The 20,186-nt window shown below is 37.7% G+C and overlaps 1 protein-coding gene across 2 annotated transcripts in view; it reads left to right on the forward strand.

Annotated features, from left to right (window-relative positions):
- Positions 1–20,186, forward strand: part of LOC136864740 (epidermal growth factor receptor kinase substrate 8) — a 368,916-nt gene that overhangs the window by 249,660 nt on the left and 99,070 nt on the right. For both annotated transcript variants that reach the window (XM_067142087.2, XM_067142088.2), the window contains exons 9-12: positions 3,123–3,358; positions 3,761–3,902; positions 7,148–7,302; positions 19,899–20,181. In XM_067142087.2, the coding sequence (XP_066998188.1) occupies positions 3,123–3,358; positions 3,761–3,902; positions 7,148–7,302; positions 19,899–20,181 (816 nt within the window). The remainder of the gene's footprint in view (positions 1–3,122; positions 3,359–3,760; positions 3,903–7,147; positions 7,303–19,898; positions 20,182–20,186) is intronic.

Raw genomic sequence — 20,186 nt, forward strand, 5'->3', positions numbered from 1 at the left:
GTACTACAGTTACCTTGTATGGTTTCAATTTTAACATTTTCGTAGCCTGCCATGCTGAGCTCTTCGAAACCCCAGCTTCTTGTCGTTTTAGGGATTTTGTAGGTGAATGTTTTAATCTTTCTGCGATTTCATTACTTTTTCTCATTAAGTACACATTTTTTAACACTTCACTTCTTATTGAGTAAAGAACCAGTTCCTTCATATTGTTTAAGAGTTTCTGCATGGTCTCTCTATGTAGAGGGTGTACACCTGGAAATTGTGTTATAGATCACCTAACAACCTCCCTGCAAGACTGTTTTCACATAATTATCATACATAAATACCCTTTCCTCTACCGTGTACACATGCAGAAGTATTATGAGAATTATACCCCAAAGTAACACGTTACAACTCTAAAAAAGTTGGAGCGACAGATCAACACTTAATACGTGTTCTAAGCACAGAGCTGAACTGCGAAGTGTGGGCATTCCCATGCTGTCGCTGCGCTGTGTAACACACTTTTAACTATCTTAGTTTGAAGCTTGATGTTTTATTCCACCTAATCAATACATATATTTTATACAAATAGGACTGGTTTCGACCATATGACTTGGTCATCTTCAGCTATTCATTTAAACAAGTTAAACCAAAATAAGGGCACAATCATTATATAAAATGGGGTTTGTAAACTCGAGTTAAAAATATAAATACATTGTGAAACACTTTAGTCCACATTAAAATTCTTTAATTTTCACATGACACTAGTCTCCTGAATAATGAGAATAAACTAATTTAAAAACTTGATAGGAATGTTCCAGTTGTGTATAGGTTGTATCATACAAATTAATAATGTTTTAAAATATTCAATACCGAACTCGATAGCTGCAGTCGCTTAAGTGCGGCCAGTATCCAGTATTCGGGAGATAGTAGGTTCGAACCCCACTATCGGCAGCCCTGAAGATGGTTTTCCGTGGTTTCCCATTTTCACACCAGGCAAATGCTGGGGCTGTACCTTAATTAAGGCCACGGCCGCTTCCTTCCCACTCCTAGCCCTTTCCTGTTCCATCGCCGCCGTAAGACCTATCTGTGTCGGTGCGACGTAAAGCAACTAGCAAAAAAAAAAAATTCAAAAGATTATGTACAAATTACAGGCAAAACAACCTGATAATGGTTGTTAAGATGTTCAGAACAAATACAATCTGTGACAATAAAGTTTGGTGAATGATGTCAGAACGATCGATCCGGCAACACTGGCGACACACAATGCTGCACCTGCGTAGCAGCAGGTTTTGACCACCTGCTCCCAACGTTGTTCAGTTGAGCATCGTGTGTGTGCCGTGTAAGACCTGTTTGACACAGTGCTTGCTTAGTGTATTGGTTCTGAACTGCGAACAGGAACAAGAACGACCAAAAGATCAATGTACAGTTTTGTTTTAAGCTTGGCAAGACACCGAAAGAAACTCATGCGATGCTGGTACGTGTTTATGAAGATCAAGCACTGTCCTTGAAGTGTATGTACGAGTGGTTCACCTGTTTTCGAGGAGGCCGGGAAAGTGTTTCTGACAACCCCCGTAGCGGAAGACCGGCGACCAACATCAGTGACGAAAACATTGAGAAGGTGAGGACATTAATCACGAATGATTGGCGATTAACTGTGCGCATGATAGCGGATGAACTGCATATTAACCATGAATCCTTGCAACAAATCATTACCCAGAAATTAGGGAAGAGAACAACGTGTTCTCATCTTGTGCCACATCACTTGACTGACGATCAGAAGCAGGCATATTTAGAGGCTTCACAGGATTTTGTCGAAACGGCGAATGCAACACCAAATTTCTTGAACTGTATTGTCACTGAGGATGAAACCTTGTGTCTCAGGTACAACCCTGAAACGAAATGGCAAAGCATGGAATGGCATTCTCCAGGATCCCCTCGTCGGAGAAAAGTCAGAGCCGAAAAGTCACGCATCAAACTCGCTTTGTAAGGAAAGAGATTTGACGATATTCCTGACATCCAACGAAACGTGACGAGGCTTTTGAACACCATCCCAAAGGAAGCCTTCTTGCAAAGTTTCCAGGACATGCATCACCGATCTCAGCAGCGTATAGTTATGGGAGGGTACTATTTCGAAGGACACTAAGGTCACTGTCGTGCATTGTTCATCTATGTTGATAGTACTGGACTATTCGCCGAACTTTATTGTCATAGGTTGTAGTTTAATTTGGGCCATGAAATAATTATTTTATCTGAAACACATTGAGTCCTATGAGAATAACATGTATATCACTGTCTATTGATCAATCATAGTATGAATATAATGTGTGTAGTTTATAAAACAAGTAGGTAGGCAAAATGGTCAGTCATCAAAGATAGCACATTTGAAGGATATTCCGATGTTCTTAAAGGGATTTTGCATCCGTCCTTACGGGCGTTAAATGGGGATATCCTTCGAGGTTGCTGCACGACACCTGGCCCAGCTGTCAAAGACACTCTGTAATGGGAAGTGATGAGTCAACAGGAGGCACATAAGCTGGGCACACCTGCCAGCCAACTGATGAGAGAAACTCACTGTAGATAATGGAAGCCACTTTGATGGTTGAGAAGTATAGCATTCTGTAGATATCTCAGTTGATTCTGACATACTTGGACCTTAAAAGGACATGTAGATACACAATTGAAGTTTAAATCCATACCAAAAATTCGGAAACTTATGCTGGCACAATTAATCCTGCACCTGCTAAGAAATCATGGCATTTTAAATTTGAGTCCCAAAGGCACAAAGAATTTCTTATATTCACTTCCAAATGCATTCTTCAAAAGATCATGAGGAGCTGTTCTCAGCAACACACTTCACATAGAATTTATTATTTAATGCTGGTATGGGTTCCTCTCTGCCCATAGTTCGCCAGTGAAAAGCTCTTATGTAGGAACATTTACCTACAAAAGTAATTTAGTTGCAGGCAGGTAAATAAGCCATTTTACCTATTAGTTGTTACAGTGTGATGAAAAAGACAGGTTTGTTGTCTCTTGTGATAATATTTCTGTGTAGTTGTTGTGAGGTATTTCCTAAGTAAAACTGTGGTCTTTATGTAAATATTTGTTTTTTGTTTTTGTGAAACAATACTTCTGTATTATTTCAGGCCAAGCTGAAAGCTCATATTCATGATCCAAATGCACCTGAATTGGTGCACTTCTTATTCACTCCACTGGCACTAATTGTGGATGCATCTCATGATACACATTATGGACCAAATCTTCCTGCAAAAGTTGTCTCACCTCTTCTGACTCGAGAAGCCTTCAATTTGCTTATCAATTGTGTCACCAGTAAAGAAACAGAACTCTGGCATTCATTGGGTGATGCATGGCTTATACCAAGGTATGTATTTTTTCTTTTTTTTTTTTCCACTCAAAATAATTTATTTAGACTTAGACTTTCATTGTAGAATACCATTTGTAAGCCTTCAGCACTGGACTTTGTAAAAGAGAATCACTTGTAGGTGAGAATGAAGTAATTGTGAGGATATAGAAGGAGTACAGCTGAATAAGAAGAATATGAAATCCGACAATGCTTGGTCAGCAAATTAAGGTGGTGTTCAGTCTGGTGAATACCAATAGTTTGAATTCCATTGTAGGTAAAATTTGAAATAGCTTGTTTTAACACAGGGAAGGGTTTCTTTGTGGATTCTTTTCCGCTTAATGAATAGTGCATTTTTCTAGCTCAGTAGTAATACTTTAGTTCCTGTATTATTGACTAATTGTATTTTGTGTACAATTTCAGAGATCAGTGGAAAAGTTATGTTGCTCCCTACCATCCAGTTTTCCTCGATGGTTGGTCACCGGAGTATCCTGTAGCAGATGATGCACCAGCAGCTCCAATGAGTTCTATGCCTCCTGCTGAAGATAAGAGACCACAGCATGAGGTATGCTATTCCTTCTTACCTATAGATTATGTAGCAACTGTGATTTAATTCTGTTTAATAATTATTACTATTTTGAATACTTGCCATTTGGGTGCTTTTATGCTTCTCTTTGGAGTGAGAAGACAAGAGTCCAAAGTCACCTAGCCGTCTCAATGGGTAATTGTTATCATATCAACACGTATACTGTTTTGTGTTGATTTCTCGAGAAGAAATTAATGTGAATTCAAGTGCCTAAGTGCTGCTGACAGTGGGGTTTGAACCCACTATCTCCTGAATGCAGTCTCACAACTGCATGCCCTTAACTGCACTGTCAACTCACTCGGTTTTAGGGAAATGAACATATGCTGACAATACTGACATGAATGATACTTATTCTAGTGGTACCTCCACAGAGCATTATGCACTGACTATGTTGGTCGAGTGGGAGCAGAAAGGTTTTCATTCATCTCTAGCCTGGATGAACTGCCCATTTGCTTGAGTGCTTTGCTTTCAACAAGATGTTTTGATGTGTAGTGAAAAGGGTGAGTATAGTGAGCTTGTACTGACAGTCTTGATGCAAGAAACTCCCACTGAAACACATGACCTGCACAGAAATTAACTGGGGATCATGGAGTTTGATTTAATCTTGCTTGCATAGTTGATTACATCAAACTAACATAGGTATAACTAGAAAGGGAAATGTAGAAATTGTTAGAATAGTCGGAGAGGAATGTATACTACCAGTCAAAAGTTTTCAATCACCTATTAATAAAAACTATATACTTTATTTCAATGTACAAATACACTGTAAAAACCAAATAGACCAACAAAATAAAAATCTTCTCTCTCTATGATTAAGTACCATATGGTTTCGATTTTAGCCTCTTCAAAGTATCCACTCTTTGCCCTCAGAAAAGCTGCACACACTCTTGGCATTCTGGAGATAAGATTTTGTAGTGTTTTTGGAGCTTTTGTAGTCCAACATGTCTGAAAATTATTCCATAGACCTTCAACATTAGATGACCTCAGTTTTCTGGCCTTCCTGTAGAGTTCATCCCATAAGAGTTCAATGGGATTTAAGTCAGGTGACTGACTTGGCCAAATCATATTTTTCAGTTCCCCACATTTCTCTTTTCTGTTGACATACCCCATGCACAATTTAGAAGTATAATTGGGATCATTGTCCTGCTGCAAAACAAACCCACGACCAATAACTCTCTTGCCAGATGGAACTGCATTGTTGATCAGTATCCTGTGATATTCTTTGATATCCTTCCTTCTTTAATGTGTCATTAATTCTCACTAGATCACAGACTTCATCACCTGTAAAACATCCCCACACCATGACTGACCCTCTACCATGCTTTACCATTGGAGTCACACACTGACTCTTCATACATTCTCCACGAAGTCGATGAACAAACATTTGACTATGGCTTCCAAATACTTCAAACTTAGATTTGTCCATGAATAACACCTTGGACCATTGCAGCACACTCCAGTTTTTATGTTGCTATGCCCATTGTGATCTTTTCACCTTACTTTGTTTGCTATGCACCCTTTTAAACTTTGTTCACAAAGACGGCATTGCACTGTTGAGACAGAGATTGGAGCTGCTCTCATACTATCCTCACAAATTTCAGATGCATTACGAGTCCTCTGACATTTACTCTGTACACATATGAACTGATTTCCCTGTATGATATTACTCGGGGTCTTCCAGATCAAGAAACGCTTGCATTGGCACCAGTTTGCTTGAACCGCTGCAATTTATACACCACTGTAGATTGGGCTACGCCAACTTTTGTTGCTATTACTAGAATAACCTTCCTGATGCAGAGCTACAGTTACAACATTTTTTAAATTTCCAATCTCCTGCTTCTGTTCCATTAGGAGGTAATATGGTAATGAACCTGATCAGGTATACAAACACACTGCTGGATGCACACAATAAACTGTAAACTAATGCAAACTGATTGCTACACAGACAGCTGAAGGAATGAGGCATATTTGAATAGAAACATCTTAGATAAAGGTACATCAGTGTTGTTGTGGATACTCATCAGTGCCCCTCTTTGTGAACAACCAGTCAAATACACAACAGAGGCACTTAGTCTTTTCATGTTTATACTTGTTTTATTATCAGAATGGGAATATTTTAGAATATTCAAAACAAAATCCCTGTTTTAATTACAAAACCATAGTTGTGGTAGGTGATCGAAAACTTTTGACCCATAGTGTATGTGTATATTAACATATTAATTGTGTGGTTTATGAAGTTTAAGGCAAGTACTGGTAAATGTTTGGGTAAATGTTTCTTTTACAAAGGAATAAACAGAGTTTCAAACAGGAAATGGTATTATCTTCTTAGGTGACTACATCACTAATTAATCTGTTTAATATAATCCAAGATTACTACCCAATAGCTCAGAGAAAAAAGGAAAAGCTGTGAATAATATTAGATGAAACTGTTGTAGAAGCCTCATATCACAGGCACTGAAACTGGATAATTTCTTCAAAGGAGACATTTAAATGTAGTGCCTTTACTTGTGCAATTTCCAGTTGAGACATACAGTATTTGGGTTTTTCTCATTTTCCTTGTGCAGTATTGATGCAACTGCTTCAAGAATTTCTTTGACTGATAGTAAATGTCTGAATTTTGAATAAAGACCAAGTTTCCCTGGAGAAAGGAATGTTCCAATTGATGGACTGTTCCATTTTACTTTATATACATAGCAGTTGGTCTCTATACAGGTGCTGAACTCCTATGCATGATGTCACGATGGACTTGTGCATCAGAGGTCAAAAAGTATGATTCAGATATGTGTTCTTGCAAGGGGTTAACTGTCAGATGAAAATATTTGGTATGATCATGACTCGTTGGTCATATTTGATCGAGTCTACTTGTATTCTGCGGGCAATTTCTGCACTTAAGATCTCCATCCTTAGCCACTGTTAATCCCACGTAATCAGTCAGCATTCTTTAGCTGTCATCTGAATCCCTCCATCCCCATAATTGGACACTCCAAATTCTATGTACTCAGTTTTATGCCTGCTAGTCTTTAGCCCTCTGCCTTCAAGTGTTATTCTTTAGTTTTCCAGCCTCTCTTCCAACTTTGCTTTCTTCAGACTGCACAGGACGATATTGCCATCATCACCACCACTCATTGTAATATGATGTTGTAGATGAACACTTCATGCTTGGTCTTTTGAGTTATGTGTATGTCCTGAATTCTCTTTTCATTGCTGGTTTTCTTTTACTACAGCCCGACCTCAGGGATCAACATTACCATCGTGAACCAGAACGAGATGACTCTCATTATAGCAGTGACTATTTTGATTACGACCAACAAGAAGCATCTCCCCCTGAAGTTAACCGATACTATGGATCACGGCCTGACCGCTATGGTCGTGATGACAGGTATGAAGGAAATTGTTTCAGATTATTATTATTATTATTATTATTATTATTATTATTATTATTAATTTAGGGAGGCTCGGCTTGTGCCGGTAACATAATGGGCTGACTCGGCCTAAGCAAGGAGTCACCCTCTTGATTATGAAACTACAGGTACATATATGTACAAATATTTACAACAGAAATAATTACAACATATACATTTATACAATAAGTACAAACAACTTCAGACTTCTTATGTCCCCGTTTTGGGAATCTATTCTTCTTCTTCTTCTTCTTCTTCTTCTTCTTCTTCTTCTTCTTCTTCTTCTTCTTCTTCTTATTATTATTATTATTATTATTATTATTATTATTATTATTATTATTATTATTATTATTATTATTATTAAACCTGTTGGTGAGATATTTTAGTGCATTAATTTTAGTCTTATTTATCTTAAACTGATCATTTCAACTACAAACTTGCTGATAAACATTCATCTTAAGTGAATCTTTGTGCTTCTCTAGAAATTGGATGTACAGTGAAACCTCATTAGTACGTTTCTGAAGGGGACGATGGAAAAAATTGTGTTAAGCGGGAAAACATACTATCGAATATCCCATTAAAAACTATCCAACAGCGAGATGGTATCACTTTACACGTTAGTACATTTTACATTGTGTGTATAGTATTTCAGGAGATAAAGGAGAGCACTAAAATGTGTGAAAAAGTCGAGAGAACAAATATCAATAATTCTCTACTGGAGCCTGTTAAAGTAAGAAGATTAAAAGATGTGAAAACATGGAAGAACAGATATGACATTCTTTTGCCCTTGGGCTCACAGAAATAGCTACAGTCCCTACATATTATAGCACATCACTTTCTTCCTAAAACAATTGTACGGTATAATGAATTGTTAATTGAAGCCTTAGGTTTCTGACTAGTGGGTAATTAAACACTGTTTTCTGGTCACTTTGTTCGAGCATGAATTTTTTGCGAGGTTATACTCTCCACACACGATTAAGTGCCTTCGGCCACCATCTCGAACACTAAACTTTGGCAGTACTCGGCATTGGTTCGGACAGACTCGCCGGTGAATAATAAAAACGTGCCAACTGTCAAATTAGCAGTTTGTATTTTTGTATGAATGGTACACCGCTTTACTATTGACTGCATCTTTACATAACTTTTTAATGGGATAGGCCTACAGTACATGGAAGCCTTATTACTTAACGGTACCCACAAATGACCTGTTGAAGATCTGCTATTGCTGCACTATAGACTTATTTTAACTTCAGTCGTACCAAACGGATTTAAATCATCTTATCACAAGAACAGTTATTGGCATTACCTTCAACTTATAGTGTTGAGTGGTAAAAAGAAGTTTAGTGATTATCTGTCGCATGACAGCCTACTTACGGACTAATAGGATAATCGTTAGAAGTTCAGTAGCACAGTACGTTATCTGTCTTGTGATAGCCTAGCTATGGATAAGAAAAGGGTTGTAAAACCACTCACTAATGAAGAAAAACTTAAAATCCTTCGAGAAGTAGGTAGGAATCCATATCTTAAGTGCGTAGAGTTGGTGCAAACGTTAAAACTAGCACCTTCTACTTCGAACACTATTGTGGGCAACCAAGGCAAAATTGAAAATGCTTATAAGCAAAATAGAAACGGAAAAAGAAAACGAGTGCGCAGAGGAAAGTTTGCGAAGTTGGAAAGAATGAATTTGAATAAATAAATTTTCTAACTTCTGATTGGAATGCGAAATAGGCTACAAGCACAATCAACACACTGGGTTATTCAGCAATCTCACTGACAACAAAGACCTTTCCATAGAACAAAGAATATAGAACAAAAAATAAACCACTTTTCTCTTTGAGAAAATCAAATGATCATAGATATGTCTCTCGGTCATGACCATCCACCAATGGCTGCACGGTTGCTAGAGTCACACTTCCATTACACATTTTTTGGCAGTAACTTCCATGACGCATAATTTCGGATGACTCCCAGCCATTAAGCCATGTATGTCAACAGGAAAGCTTTAAAAAAATAACCGCGTGAAAACTGAATTCAGCACTCCTAGCTGCAGTGGAATCTATTACTGTGCTTTAACCTAGCACTGTCCTGTCTTGTTCTAGTGTAAAGTCTTTGCTGCCAATCAATGACGCAAAACTCAACTTTACCTAAGCTAACAACTTGCTCCTCGAAGGCGCAATATGCTCGGTGTTGGAGAATTCAAGGTCATTTCCTCTTATTGCACAACTTTCTCCAACCGACCCGTGGTGAGGGCTCTGATCTCTGTTGGAAATCACATTCCATACACAAGGAATGACAAAGAACATTTTCAGGTCTGGGGAATATATGATCGTACTAAGCGGTAAAGGCGAAAAATCGTGACATGTTAAGTGAGGTATTTTTTATACAGATTTAATACGATGGGCGTCGGGACTTCAATTTACGATGTGCTAAGCAGGAAAACATGTTAATGAGAAACGTACTAACGAGGTTTCACTGTATTAGTTTTTGTTACAACTATACACAATTCTTCAGGGCTGACATCCATTATGTAGTGTCCATTAGAATTTAATGATGAATAAAACAGAGGGAGAGAGAGAGAGAGAGGAGAATTTTTTCAACGAATTCTATTAAACTTATATAATATTTTTAAAATCTGTAAATATATTGTTCACTTTTTTTTATACTAGCAGAATCAATCAATCAATCAATCAATACTGATCTGCATTTAGGGCAGTCACCCAGGTGGCAGATTCCCTATTTGTTGTTTTCCTAGCCTTTTCCTAAATGATTTCAAAGAAATTGGAAATTAATTGAACATCTCTCTTGGTAAGTTATTCCAATCCCTAACTCCCCTTCCTATAAATGAATATTTGCCCCAGTTTGTCCTCTTGAATTCCAACTTTATCTTCATATTGTGATCTTTCCTACTTTTATAAACGCCATTCAAACTTATTCGTCTACTAATGTCATTCCACGCCATCTCTCCGCTGACAGCCCGGAACATACCACTTAATGATGTAGATGTTGATTCGCATAGGGAACCTAAAATATTTTTCCCAAATGAGTAAATTTATAATACCAATATAATGGTCCGATATTGGACATTATAAATTTTCCAGCTAACTCATTCTTGGTTGCCTGCGTTTCGCCCTCGTGTGCTAAGTTAGGCTCGTCAGTTGGGCCTCCACGGTATGCACTAGCCTTGCGTCTTGGGTGGTGTGCTAAGTCCCAACTGACGAGCCTAACTTAGCACACGAGGGCGAAACGCAGGCAACCAAGAATGAGTTAGCTGGAAAATTTATAATGTCCAATATCGGACCATTATATTGGTATTACATACCACTTAGTCGAGCAGCTCTTCTTCTTTCTCTCAGTTCTTCCCAACCCAAACTTTGCAACATTTTTGTAACGCTACTCTTTTGTCGGAAATCGCCCAGAACAAATCGAGCTGCTTTTCTTTGGATTTTTTCCAGTTCTTGAATCAGGTAATCCTGGTGAGGGTCCCATACACTGGAACCATACTCTAGTTGGGGTCTTACCAGAGACTTATATGCCCTCTCCTTTACATCCTTACTACAACCCCTAAACACCCTCATAACCATGTGCAGAGATCTGTACCCTTTATTTACAATCCCATTTATGTGATTACCCCAATGAAGATCTTTCCTTATATTAACACCTAGATACTTACAATGATCCCCAAAAGGAACTTTCACCCCATCAACGCAGTAATTAAAACTGAGAGGACTTTTCCTATTTGTGAAATTCACAACCTGACTTTTAACCCCGTTTATCAACATACCATTGCCTGCTGTCCATCTCACAACATTTTCGAGGTCACGTTGCAGTTGCTCACAATCTTGTAACTTATTTATCACTCTATAGAGAATAACATCATCCGTAAAAAGCCTTACCTTCGATTCCACTCCTTTACTCATATCATTTATATATATAAGAAAACATAAAGGTCCGATAATACTGCCTTGAGGAATTCCCCTCTTAATTATTACAGGGTCAGATAAAGCTTCACCTACTCTAATTCTCTGAGATCTATTTTCTAGAAATACAGCAACCCATTCAGTCACTCTTTTATCTAGTCCAATTGCACTCATTTTTGCCAGTAGTCTCCCATGATCCACCCTATCAAATGCTTTAGACAGGTCAATCGCGATACAGTCCATTTGACCTCCTGAATCCAAGATATCTGCTATATCTTGCTGGAATCCTACAAGTTGAGCTTCAGTGGAATAACCTTTCCTAAAACCGAATTGCCTTCTATCGAACCAGTTATTAATTTCACAAACATGTCTTAATATAATCAGAAAGAATGCCTTCCCAAAGCTTACATACAATGCATGTCAAACTTACTGGCCTGTAATTTTCAGCTTTATGTCTATCACCCTTTCCTTTATACACAGGAGCAACTATAGCAACTCTCCATTCATCTGGTATAGCTCCTCCGACCAAACAATAATCAAATAAGTACTTCATATATGGTACTGTATCCCAACCCATTGTCTTTAGTATATCCCCAGAAATCTGATCAATTCCAGTCGCTTTTCTAGTTTTTAACTTTTGTATTTTATTGTAAATGTCATTGTTATCATATGTAAATTTTATTACTTCTTTGGCCTTAGTCTCCTCCTCTATCTCGACATTATCCTTGTAACCAACAATCTTTACATACTGCTGACTGAATACTTCTGCCTTTTGAAGATCCTCACATACACACTCCCCTTGTTCATTAATTATTCCTGGAGAACAATACAGTACGATAACATGACAATAAGCTGATGGTTGTTCGCTACTGCATGCATGTATGTACATACCTAGTCTCGCCATAAATACTGCTGCCGGGCCATTTTCTCTGTGATACTATCTGGTGGCATATAGGAGAACCTTCTCTGTAAAAGGTCTGCATTAAACTCCAAAGTGATTCCGTGGCATCCAGCATCTCGTAATCACGGAATGGGACGATTATGAAAATTGTGTTGCAGTAATAGCACTGCACAATGTAGGAAGACAGCCTTCAGACATCTTCAGTATCCTTAAGAAAGTTGGCATCAGCAGAATGAACAATCGAACGCTTCAGTTAAGACCGAGAGTATGTATGACTGTCCTTGTTCTACTAGAGCACCACAACTCATCAGTGCTTTGAAACAAAGAATTAACCAAAATCCTGTGCAAAAACGAAATTTAATGGCAAGAGAGCTGAACATTTTAAGATGAACAATGTCCCGGGGTGCTAAAAAGTGACCTTAGTCTGGAAGTATTTTTTTTGCAGCCCTTCTGAACAACACAACTTAAGAAGCAGGAATTGCTATATTCTATCAGCTTCATTGTCTGTATTGATAATTTAAGCACACAAGTATGAAGGATGAGTTTTCCACCTAATCAATACTTTATTTTACAAAATGTTTAGTATTATTTACATTAAAACAGTACCGGTTTCGACCTGTAAGTAGGTAATCATCAGCTGTTGGTGAACCTGCTTAATAGCGATTGTACCACATTCGCTATTTTAATACTAAACGTCTTGTAAAATACAGTATTGAATAGGTGGAAAACTCGCCTTTCATACTTGTGTGCTTAAATTATCAATATGGACAATGAAGCTGATAGATTATAGTATCTCAGCCAACCAGGCAAAGAACATTGCTCTCAGATATCAGAACCTGAAGATTATTAAAACAGCGAATGTGGTACAATCGCTATTAAGCAGGTTCACCAACAGTTGATGACCTATTTACAGGTCGAAACCAGTACTGTTTTAATGTAAATAATACTAAACATTTGGTAAAATAAAATATTGATTAGGTGGAAAACTCATCCTTCATACTTGTAAGCAGGAATTGTTCAAATGCTGAGCCCTGCTTAAGCAATACACCCATGATGTTCATCAGAAAATTCTCTTTACTGATAAGGAAGTTTTCAGTATATTGAAGAGCACTTTAACTGTCAAAATGATCATATCTATGCCCCTGATGCAGTCATAATATCAGGTGGCTCACAAAATCCAGAGAGCTTATCTGGCTATACTGATGACGTAGTGGGGAGTTCTTAAGGATGGCGTTCCGCACATTGACTTCTACTGATGTGTACCAAAACACAGTACTTCCAGTACTATCTTCTGTTACAAAGCTTTTAAATTGAATTGTGTTCATGGGGCGGAATTGGGACTTTTCAACAGCAATCTGTTCCAGACAACTCAAAAATGGTAACAAGCAAATTTTCCCAACTTAATTGCCTATCTGGTAGTCCAGATCTCAATCCTCTGGATTAATTGTAGTCAGCGCTTGAATGGTCTACAACAAGAGACGTCCTAATATTGAAAACATAAAACGAACCATGTAGATTGCTTTATTCTATTTTCCCATGAACGTTGCGCACAAGTCGATTGATACGTGGCCAGGAAGATTAAAGTCCTGAGTCTGACAGACCTTTGCATAATGCATGTTTTTTCATACCTAAAAACTGAATTTTTCTTTTGCAATGTATACTCCATATATGATTGTTAAAATATAGAATAAAACCTGTCTTAACAGACACCTCTTACTGGCAGACACCCCTGTGTAATGGACAGTTTTCTAGGTCTGTGATAAAAATCCCATGTTGTGTATGAGTAATTTACCCTTCTCATACAGACACCCTCTATTATAGACACAGATACAACATAGCCACTAGAAATTCCAATTAAACCTATCCTAAATGGACAGTTGTTTTCAAAATAAATTTATGTGCGAGTTTTTTGCACAGAGGTACCTCCCAGAATTACAGTTACCTTAACTTGCGGCACAGGTTGTACACATTCTTGGAAGGCAACACTAACTATGCTCTCACCCCCCGGCTTTTCTGTTATCTGAAATGCTCGACAATGCTGGAATTTGAACTTTCATTGCCAACTTACTTTTAAATTGTTCACAGGAGTTTGAAGTGTTAATTTTTACGTTAGTAAGTTAGTGTGATTTAACATGGCCCCGAGGAAGTGTTTAACTAAAAAAGATAAGGTAGGCATAACAGACTATCATAAATGTGGTGTGCATAAACTGTATGAAGTGTTTAACCCTTTCTGGCCCTTAGCACCCGAAAGCGCCCGACTGTTCATTTAGCCTTCCGGTCCTTAGCGCCCAAAAGCGCCCGGCTGCATTATCTGCATTCGTCTGCGATCTGTGCGATAGTTTTTTATTTTTCTCATCAGAGAAGTGTTTATAAGGCATTTATGAACACGCAGTGCAATCTACAAGTCTTAGGGAATAAAGGAAGAGAGATAATCTGTCTTGACGTTGCCTAGGCAACGGTCTTGAACTTCCGCGAGCGTGGGTCAGCTTTTTCGTCCGTAAACATGGCGGGATTGAATATCGCGTATATTGAAACTGAGCTGAATATGGAAGATAGGAAAACATAAAAGGGTCCACCTTTTCAATACAAAAATGTTATAGTTTATTTATAACATATATTTGCACTTGGAACTAGTTTCGACGCTGTTTGGCGTCATCATCAGCCAAAATGTGTGAAATAGGCTAGCATGTAGGCATTTATATTACACAAGGTGTTGCATTAAACAATACACATCTTACAAGGAGATAAAAACAGGGACGAATATAGAAACAAATGAATCGTTGAGAAAGCAAAAGTTATACATATTAAAAATAACCTTAACCACACATCTTGCAGTGCGAAAATATTCGTCTTGAATGATTCTTGAATACAAAACACACACGCACACATTTCTGAAGAGCCAGCAGGCAGGAAAAAGTAAAGTGAAACCTTAAGAGTTCTTCTGAGAAGAGTTCATCATTTTTTCTATGTTCCGACTAACTAATGAAGTCTCCCTTGAGTTCCTGATAAACATACACAACAGGAAATTCTCCTTCACTCTCAACAATAGCTATAAAGACCAACGGTAAATTTCATTTTGAATATTGTGCAGAGACGTGAAAGCATGATCTTGAACATGATATAACTTCTTCATTTAACCCAATTTTTTACACAAGGTGTTACATTAAACAATACACATCTTACGAGGAGATAAAAACAGGGACGAATGTAGAAACAAATGCATCGTTGAGAAAGCAAAAGTTATACATATTAAAAATAAGCTTAACCACACATCTTGCAGTGCGAAAATATTTGCCTTGAATGATTCCTGAACACAAAACGCACGCGCGCACACACTTCTGAAGAGCCAGCAGGCAGGAAAAAGTAAGGTGAAAAAATGATTAACTCTTCTCAGAAGAACTTAAGGTTTCACCTTACTTTTTCCTGCCTGCTGGCTCTTCAGAAGTGTGTGCGCGTGCGTTTTGTATTCAGGAATCATTCAAGGCAAATATTTTCACACTGCAAGATGTGTGGTTAAGCTTATTTTTAATATGTATAACTTTTGCTTTCTCAACGATGCATTTGTTTCTACATTCGTCCCTGTTTTTATCTCCTCGTAAGATGTGTATTGTTTAATGTAACACCTTGTGTAAAAAATTGCGTTAAATGAAGAAGTTATATCATGTTCAAGATCATGCTTTCACGTCTCTGCACAATATTTAAAATTACCGTTGGTCCTTATAGCTATTGTTGAGAGTGAAGGAGAATTTCTTGTTGTGTATGTTTATCAGGAACTCAAGGGAGACTTCATTAGTTAGTCGGAACATAGAAAAAATGATGAACTCTTCTCAGAAGAACTCTTAAGGTTTCACTTTACTTTTTCCTGCCTGCTGGCTCTTCAGAAATGTGTGCGCGTGTGTTTTGTATTCAAGAATCATTCAAGACGAATATTTTCGCACTGCAAGATGTGTGGTTAAGGTTATTTTTAATATGTATAACTTTTGCTTTCTCAACGATTCATTTGTTTCTATATTCGTCCCTGTTTTTATCTCCTTGTAAGATGTGTATTGTTTAATGTAACGCCTTGTGTAATATAAATGCCTACATGCTAGCCTATTTCCCACATTTTGGCTGATGATGACGCCAAACAGCGTCGAAACTAGTTCCAAGTGCAAATATATGTTATAAATAAACTATAACATTTTTGTATTGAAAAGGTGGACCCTTTTAAGTTTTCCTATCTTCCATTCTCAGTTCAATACAGACAAAAATGAAATTCTTAGATTTAAATGAGCTGAATATGGGCAAAAAAAGTGACACAGAATCCTTGAGTAGGGGTGCAGGTGAATTTTTAATGAGTGAGTAATGTATCAACGAAGATAATTTTAGTGATAACAGTGATATGAATGAAAACGAATATCGATAAATCAGACCTGATGGCGATGCCACGGCAATTCAGGTAACACAAATATTACGTCTCATTACTCCGAATGATTAAATGGATGATGTTGAACCTGCGCATAATTCGGAAAGAGTATTAGGGGAGAGAGATTGTTTTTACGTATGTTAGGAGGAGAAAAACTATTCAGTGACATAGCCTATTGCGCATATAACAATGCAGCCTTCAAACAGTCGCATTCCGGTAAGATAAAAACAGAATGGGAAGACCCTTGCCCAGATGAAATAAAATCTTATATACATGGGCATCATTCCACTTCCAAAATCACGTGATTATTGGTTTTGAGGGATTCAGACAACGTGGGAATGTGACAAATGCAGACTGTCTCTGTGTCGAGTATCACGAGGAGGGGGGGAGGGGGGGAACACATTATGACTCAATAAACAGAAAATGGATGTGATGGTATATTTTCTAATGTCATTGAAAATTTGAATTCATTGTGACCAATAGTTTTTACTGTATTTAACTTTTTCTGAAACAATACGGTCTGTTTCAGTTTTTGCTAAATAATAGGTTGAAACCTGGGGATAAGCGGAGTGAAAATGCGGGCGGGAAAGGGTTAAGGTTGTAAAGATACAAGCAGCAGAAATTTTTAAAAACCAAGAGGAGCTAATGAAAGAATGGTATTTAAATGGCAGTGAACAGTCTATGAAACAGTTTCAAAACTGTAGTGGATTTTGTATTGGCAAGACAATGCTAGAGTGGTTTGGTAAAATAAGATGCAAGAATGTCCCTGTGTTGGGACCAATGAAATGGTAGTGAATGCAGTACTGGTGCCAACATTGACTCCATTTTAATAGGTCCCATTAGTTCCACTATGAACTGAGAGTTCCACCCATTCATATCACCACGCGCAGTGTCTACTTACAACTCCAGAAGAATTCTAAAACTTCATATTCAGTCTGCACAGTTCCAACAATCAATCCTGCAGTCATATCAACATAGCTTGGTTACCTAATACACCAAGTATCAAAATTTCTGCTTAAGCTGATGCAGTGTATAATCAACTCCCCACAGATTCTTCTAGAGAGCGTCATGTACACATTTGTTACTCAAACATTTGTACATACTTGTATACTTTTATTATAAGTGTCACGTTATATCGTGTTCAGTCCTAGTACCATAACACTCGGTTCACAACCGTAGTGTATTGCCAGGACCTACTGAATTCTAGCTGAAACAGCATGTGTCTAAAAAATTCGACTCAAGTTTATCCACAACATAGAGCATCTCATTTGTACTTCTGTATCCAGACTTTTTAACGTATTTGTGTACTTGTATTATATATTGCTCGCCTATTGTCACTCATAATATTTCACTTTCATATGCAACATTTTTAGCACCATAGCACTTCACCTAATTCAACCACACATCATAGTGTTAATTACATATTTGTTTCATACTGTTCTTCTTACTGCTTATTAGAAACATGTTTTAGGATTTCGTCAAATGTTGTGTATTGTTTAAATATGGCTGATGTTGACCCTGAGCAGGGTTGAAACTAGTCCCATGTAATGTAAATACATGCAGTGTAAATAAAACTATGTATTGAATAGGTGGAAAACTTTTATATGTAATATTGAAATACTGCCAATAACCTCATACAGTGAGGCTCTGCAAGAAATTTGGGGAGAATCATCCAGTGTTAATATGGAGACTATTGAAAAGTGGTAAGAAAAATTACCTTCAGTCATAGATGGAAATTCTCTGGAAAATATTTTGAATGCCTATCAGACTGGATTATTTTCTCATGCTTTACCTTATAAAAACTTTCTGTTTCGAAGGAAAGCCTTGTACTGGTGGAAAAGTTGTGAAGGAATTACTTACAGTCCTGTTATGTGCAAGTATGGGCTGAGAATGGGAGAAGCCCCTTGTGATAGAGAATGCTCCAAAACCAAGGTGTTTTAAGAACATGGATGTGGGGCTGATGACCTTCGATGTTAGGCCCCTTAAAACAACAAGCATCATCATCATCTAGAACATGGATGTTAAAAAGCTTGGCATTGAATGGAAAGTGAATAGGAAAGCATGGATGATCAGGGAAGTATTGACAGGGTGATTAGGCCTACAAGACAAAAAATGATATCCTAGGAGAAAAAAAGTGTTACTATTCCTCAATAATGCAGCATCACATCCAGATGCAATAATTAAGCTGCAAAGTGTGAAGGTCATCATATTTCCTTCCACCACATGTAACAGTTTCTCAGCCACTCGACTAGGGAGTGATCCAGAACTTCAAGTTAGTGCAGAGACAGTTAGTGACGATGCACATTGTATCAGAACTTAGTGGGAATGAAAGAACCCTTCAAACACCGATAAAGGAACTGATTGTTTTACAAGCAATTTCTTGGATATCCATTGCAGGGAAAACGTTATAGTTTCAACAGTTTATTACTTCTTTCTGAATCTTGGGTTTCCTGCTACTAGCAGAGATCCTGAAATGAAATTCAATATTTCTGATAGGATGGAAGTAGCACAACAGTTCATTAATGCAGCAGGTTACAGGGTAAAGTGAACACTTATAAATACCAAAATTGATTCAGATATTCCAACAGACTGTGAGAGTGGAGGTACTAAAACAATTCTTAAGTCAATCCAAGCGAAGAAGGGCAGAACCAAAGATTCCGATGAAAGCTGTAGTGAATGCGATACTGATGCCAACATTGAAGAAAATGTGTATATTGATGTCCTGCCAATAACCTCATACAGTGAGGCTCTGGGCTTTGTTAAATGACTGAAAGAATCCTATTGTTCACAAAATGATGGAAAAGGTGTAAATTTAATACAAAACATAATTGCATATAGTGAAAATCTCATTGCTAAACCAAAGTGTACAAGCCAGCTGAACATTAAGGATTTTTTTCATATGTTATTAATATTTTACTGTAGATTGCTACAGGTACATAATGATTAGAAGTTTAAAAAATATGAATGATAGCCTTAAATTTAACAAGGTGTATGGTAGAGTGTGCTCAAAAATGGTATCCTTAGAAGTGTTCAGGTCTCTGCAGCAGCGCATCTACAACTTTCTCATTCGAGTACAGCCCATTGCCAAAATATAGTACAGTATACTGTACAATACTAATAATATGCAAAAGTTTGTCACATATACATTTTGGGTTACATGTATTCCTACTTATTTTTTAAGGAACATTTTTGTTGGTTCCGAAGGTGTCCATTATAGAGAGGTTTTACTGTATATGTAACAGTATGTTTGGCCAGTCTGGGCATGTGTACTTTGTTTCTTGTCTTTTCTATCAATATCTGATGATTGATTTATTGTGCATTGTGTAACTGTTAACATATCTCTTGCATCAGGGAACGGTCACAGAGTCCTGGTGGGTCTGACCATGATTTTCCACCTGGACCTGGATTAAGCAGTGTTCCAGTGTCCCCTCGTGACATCAGTGCTCGTAGCGATATCTCGGCTGACTCAATTGAGCGCAATGGAGGTGGAGAAGGACAACAAAGGTTTGAGAGAGCTCAGGCACGCTGGCTTGAAGACTTGCGCTCCAGAGGAACAAAGATAGTACAAGTCACATATCCTCGGACTGCTAACAACGACAAGGAACTGACTGTCATCCGAGGAGAATATCTTGAGGTTGG

The sequence above is a fragment of the Anabrus simplex genome, chromosome 2, assembly GCF_040414725.1.
Source record: "Anabrus simplex isolate iqAnaSimp1 chromosome 2, ASM4041472v1, whole genome shotgun sequence".
NCBI classification, from domain to species: domain Eukaryota; kingdom Metazoa; phylum Arthropoda; class Insecta; order Orthoptera; family Tettigoniidae; genus Anabrus; species Anabrus simplex.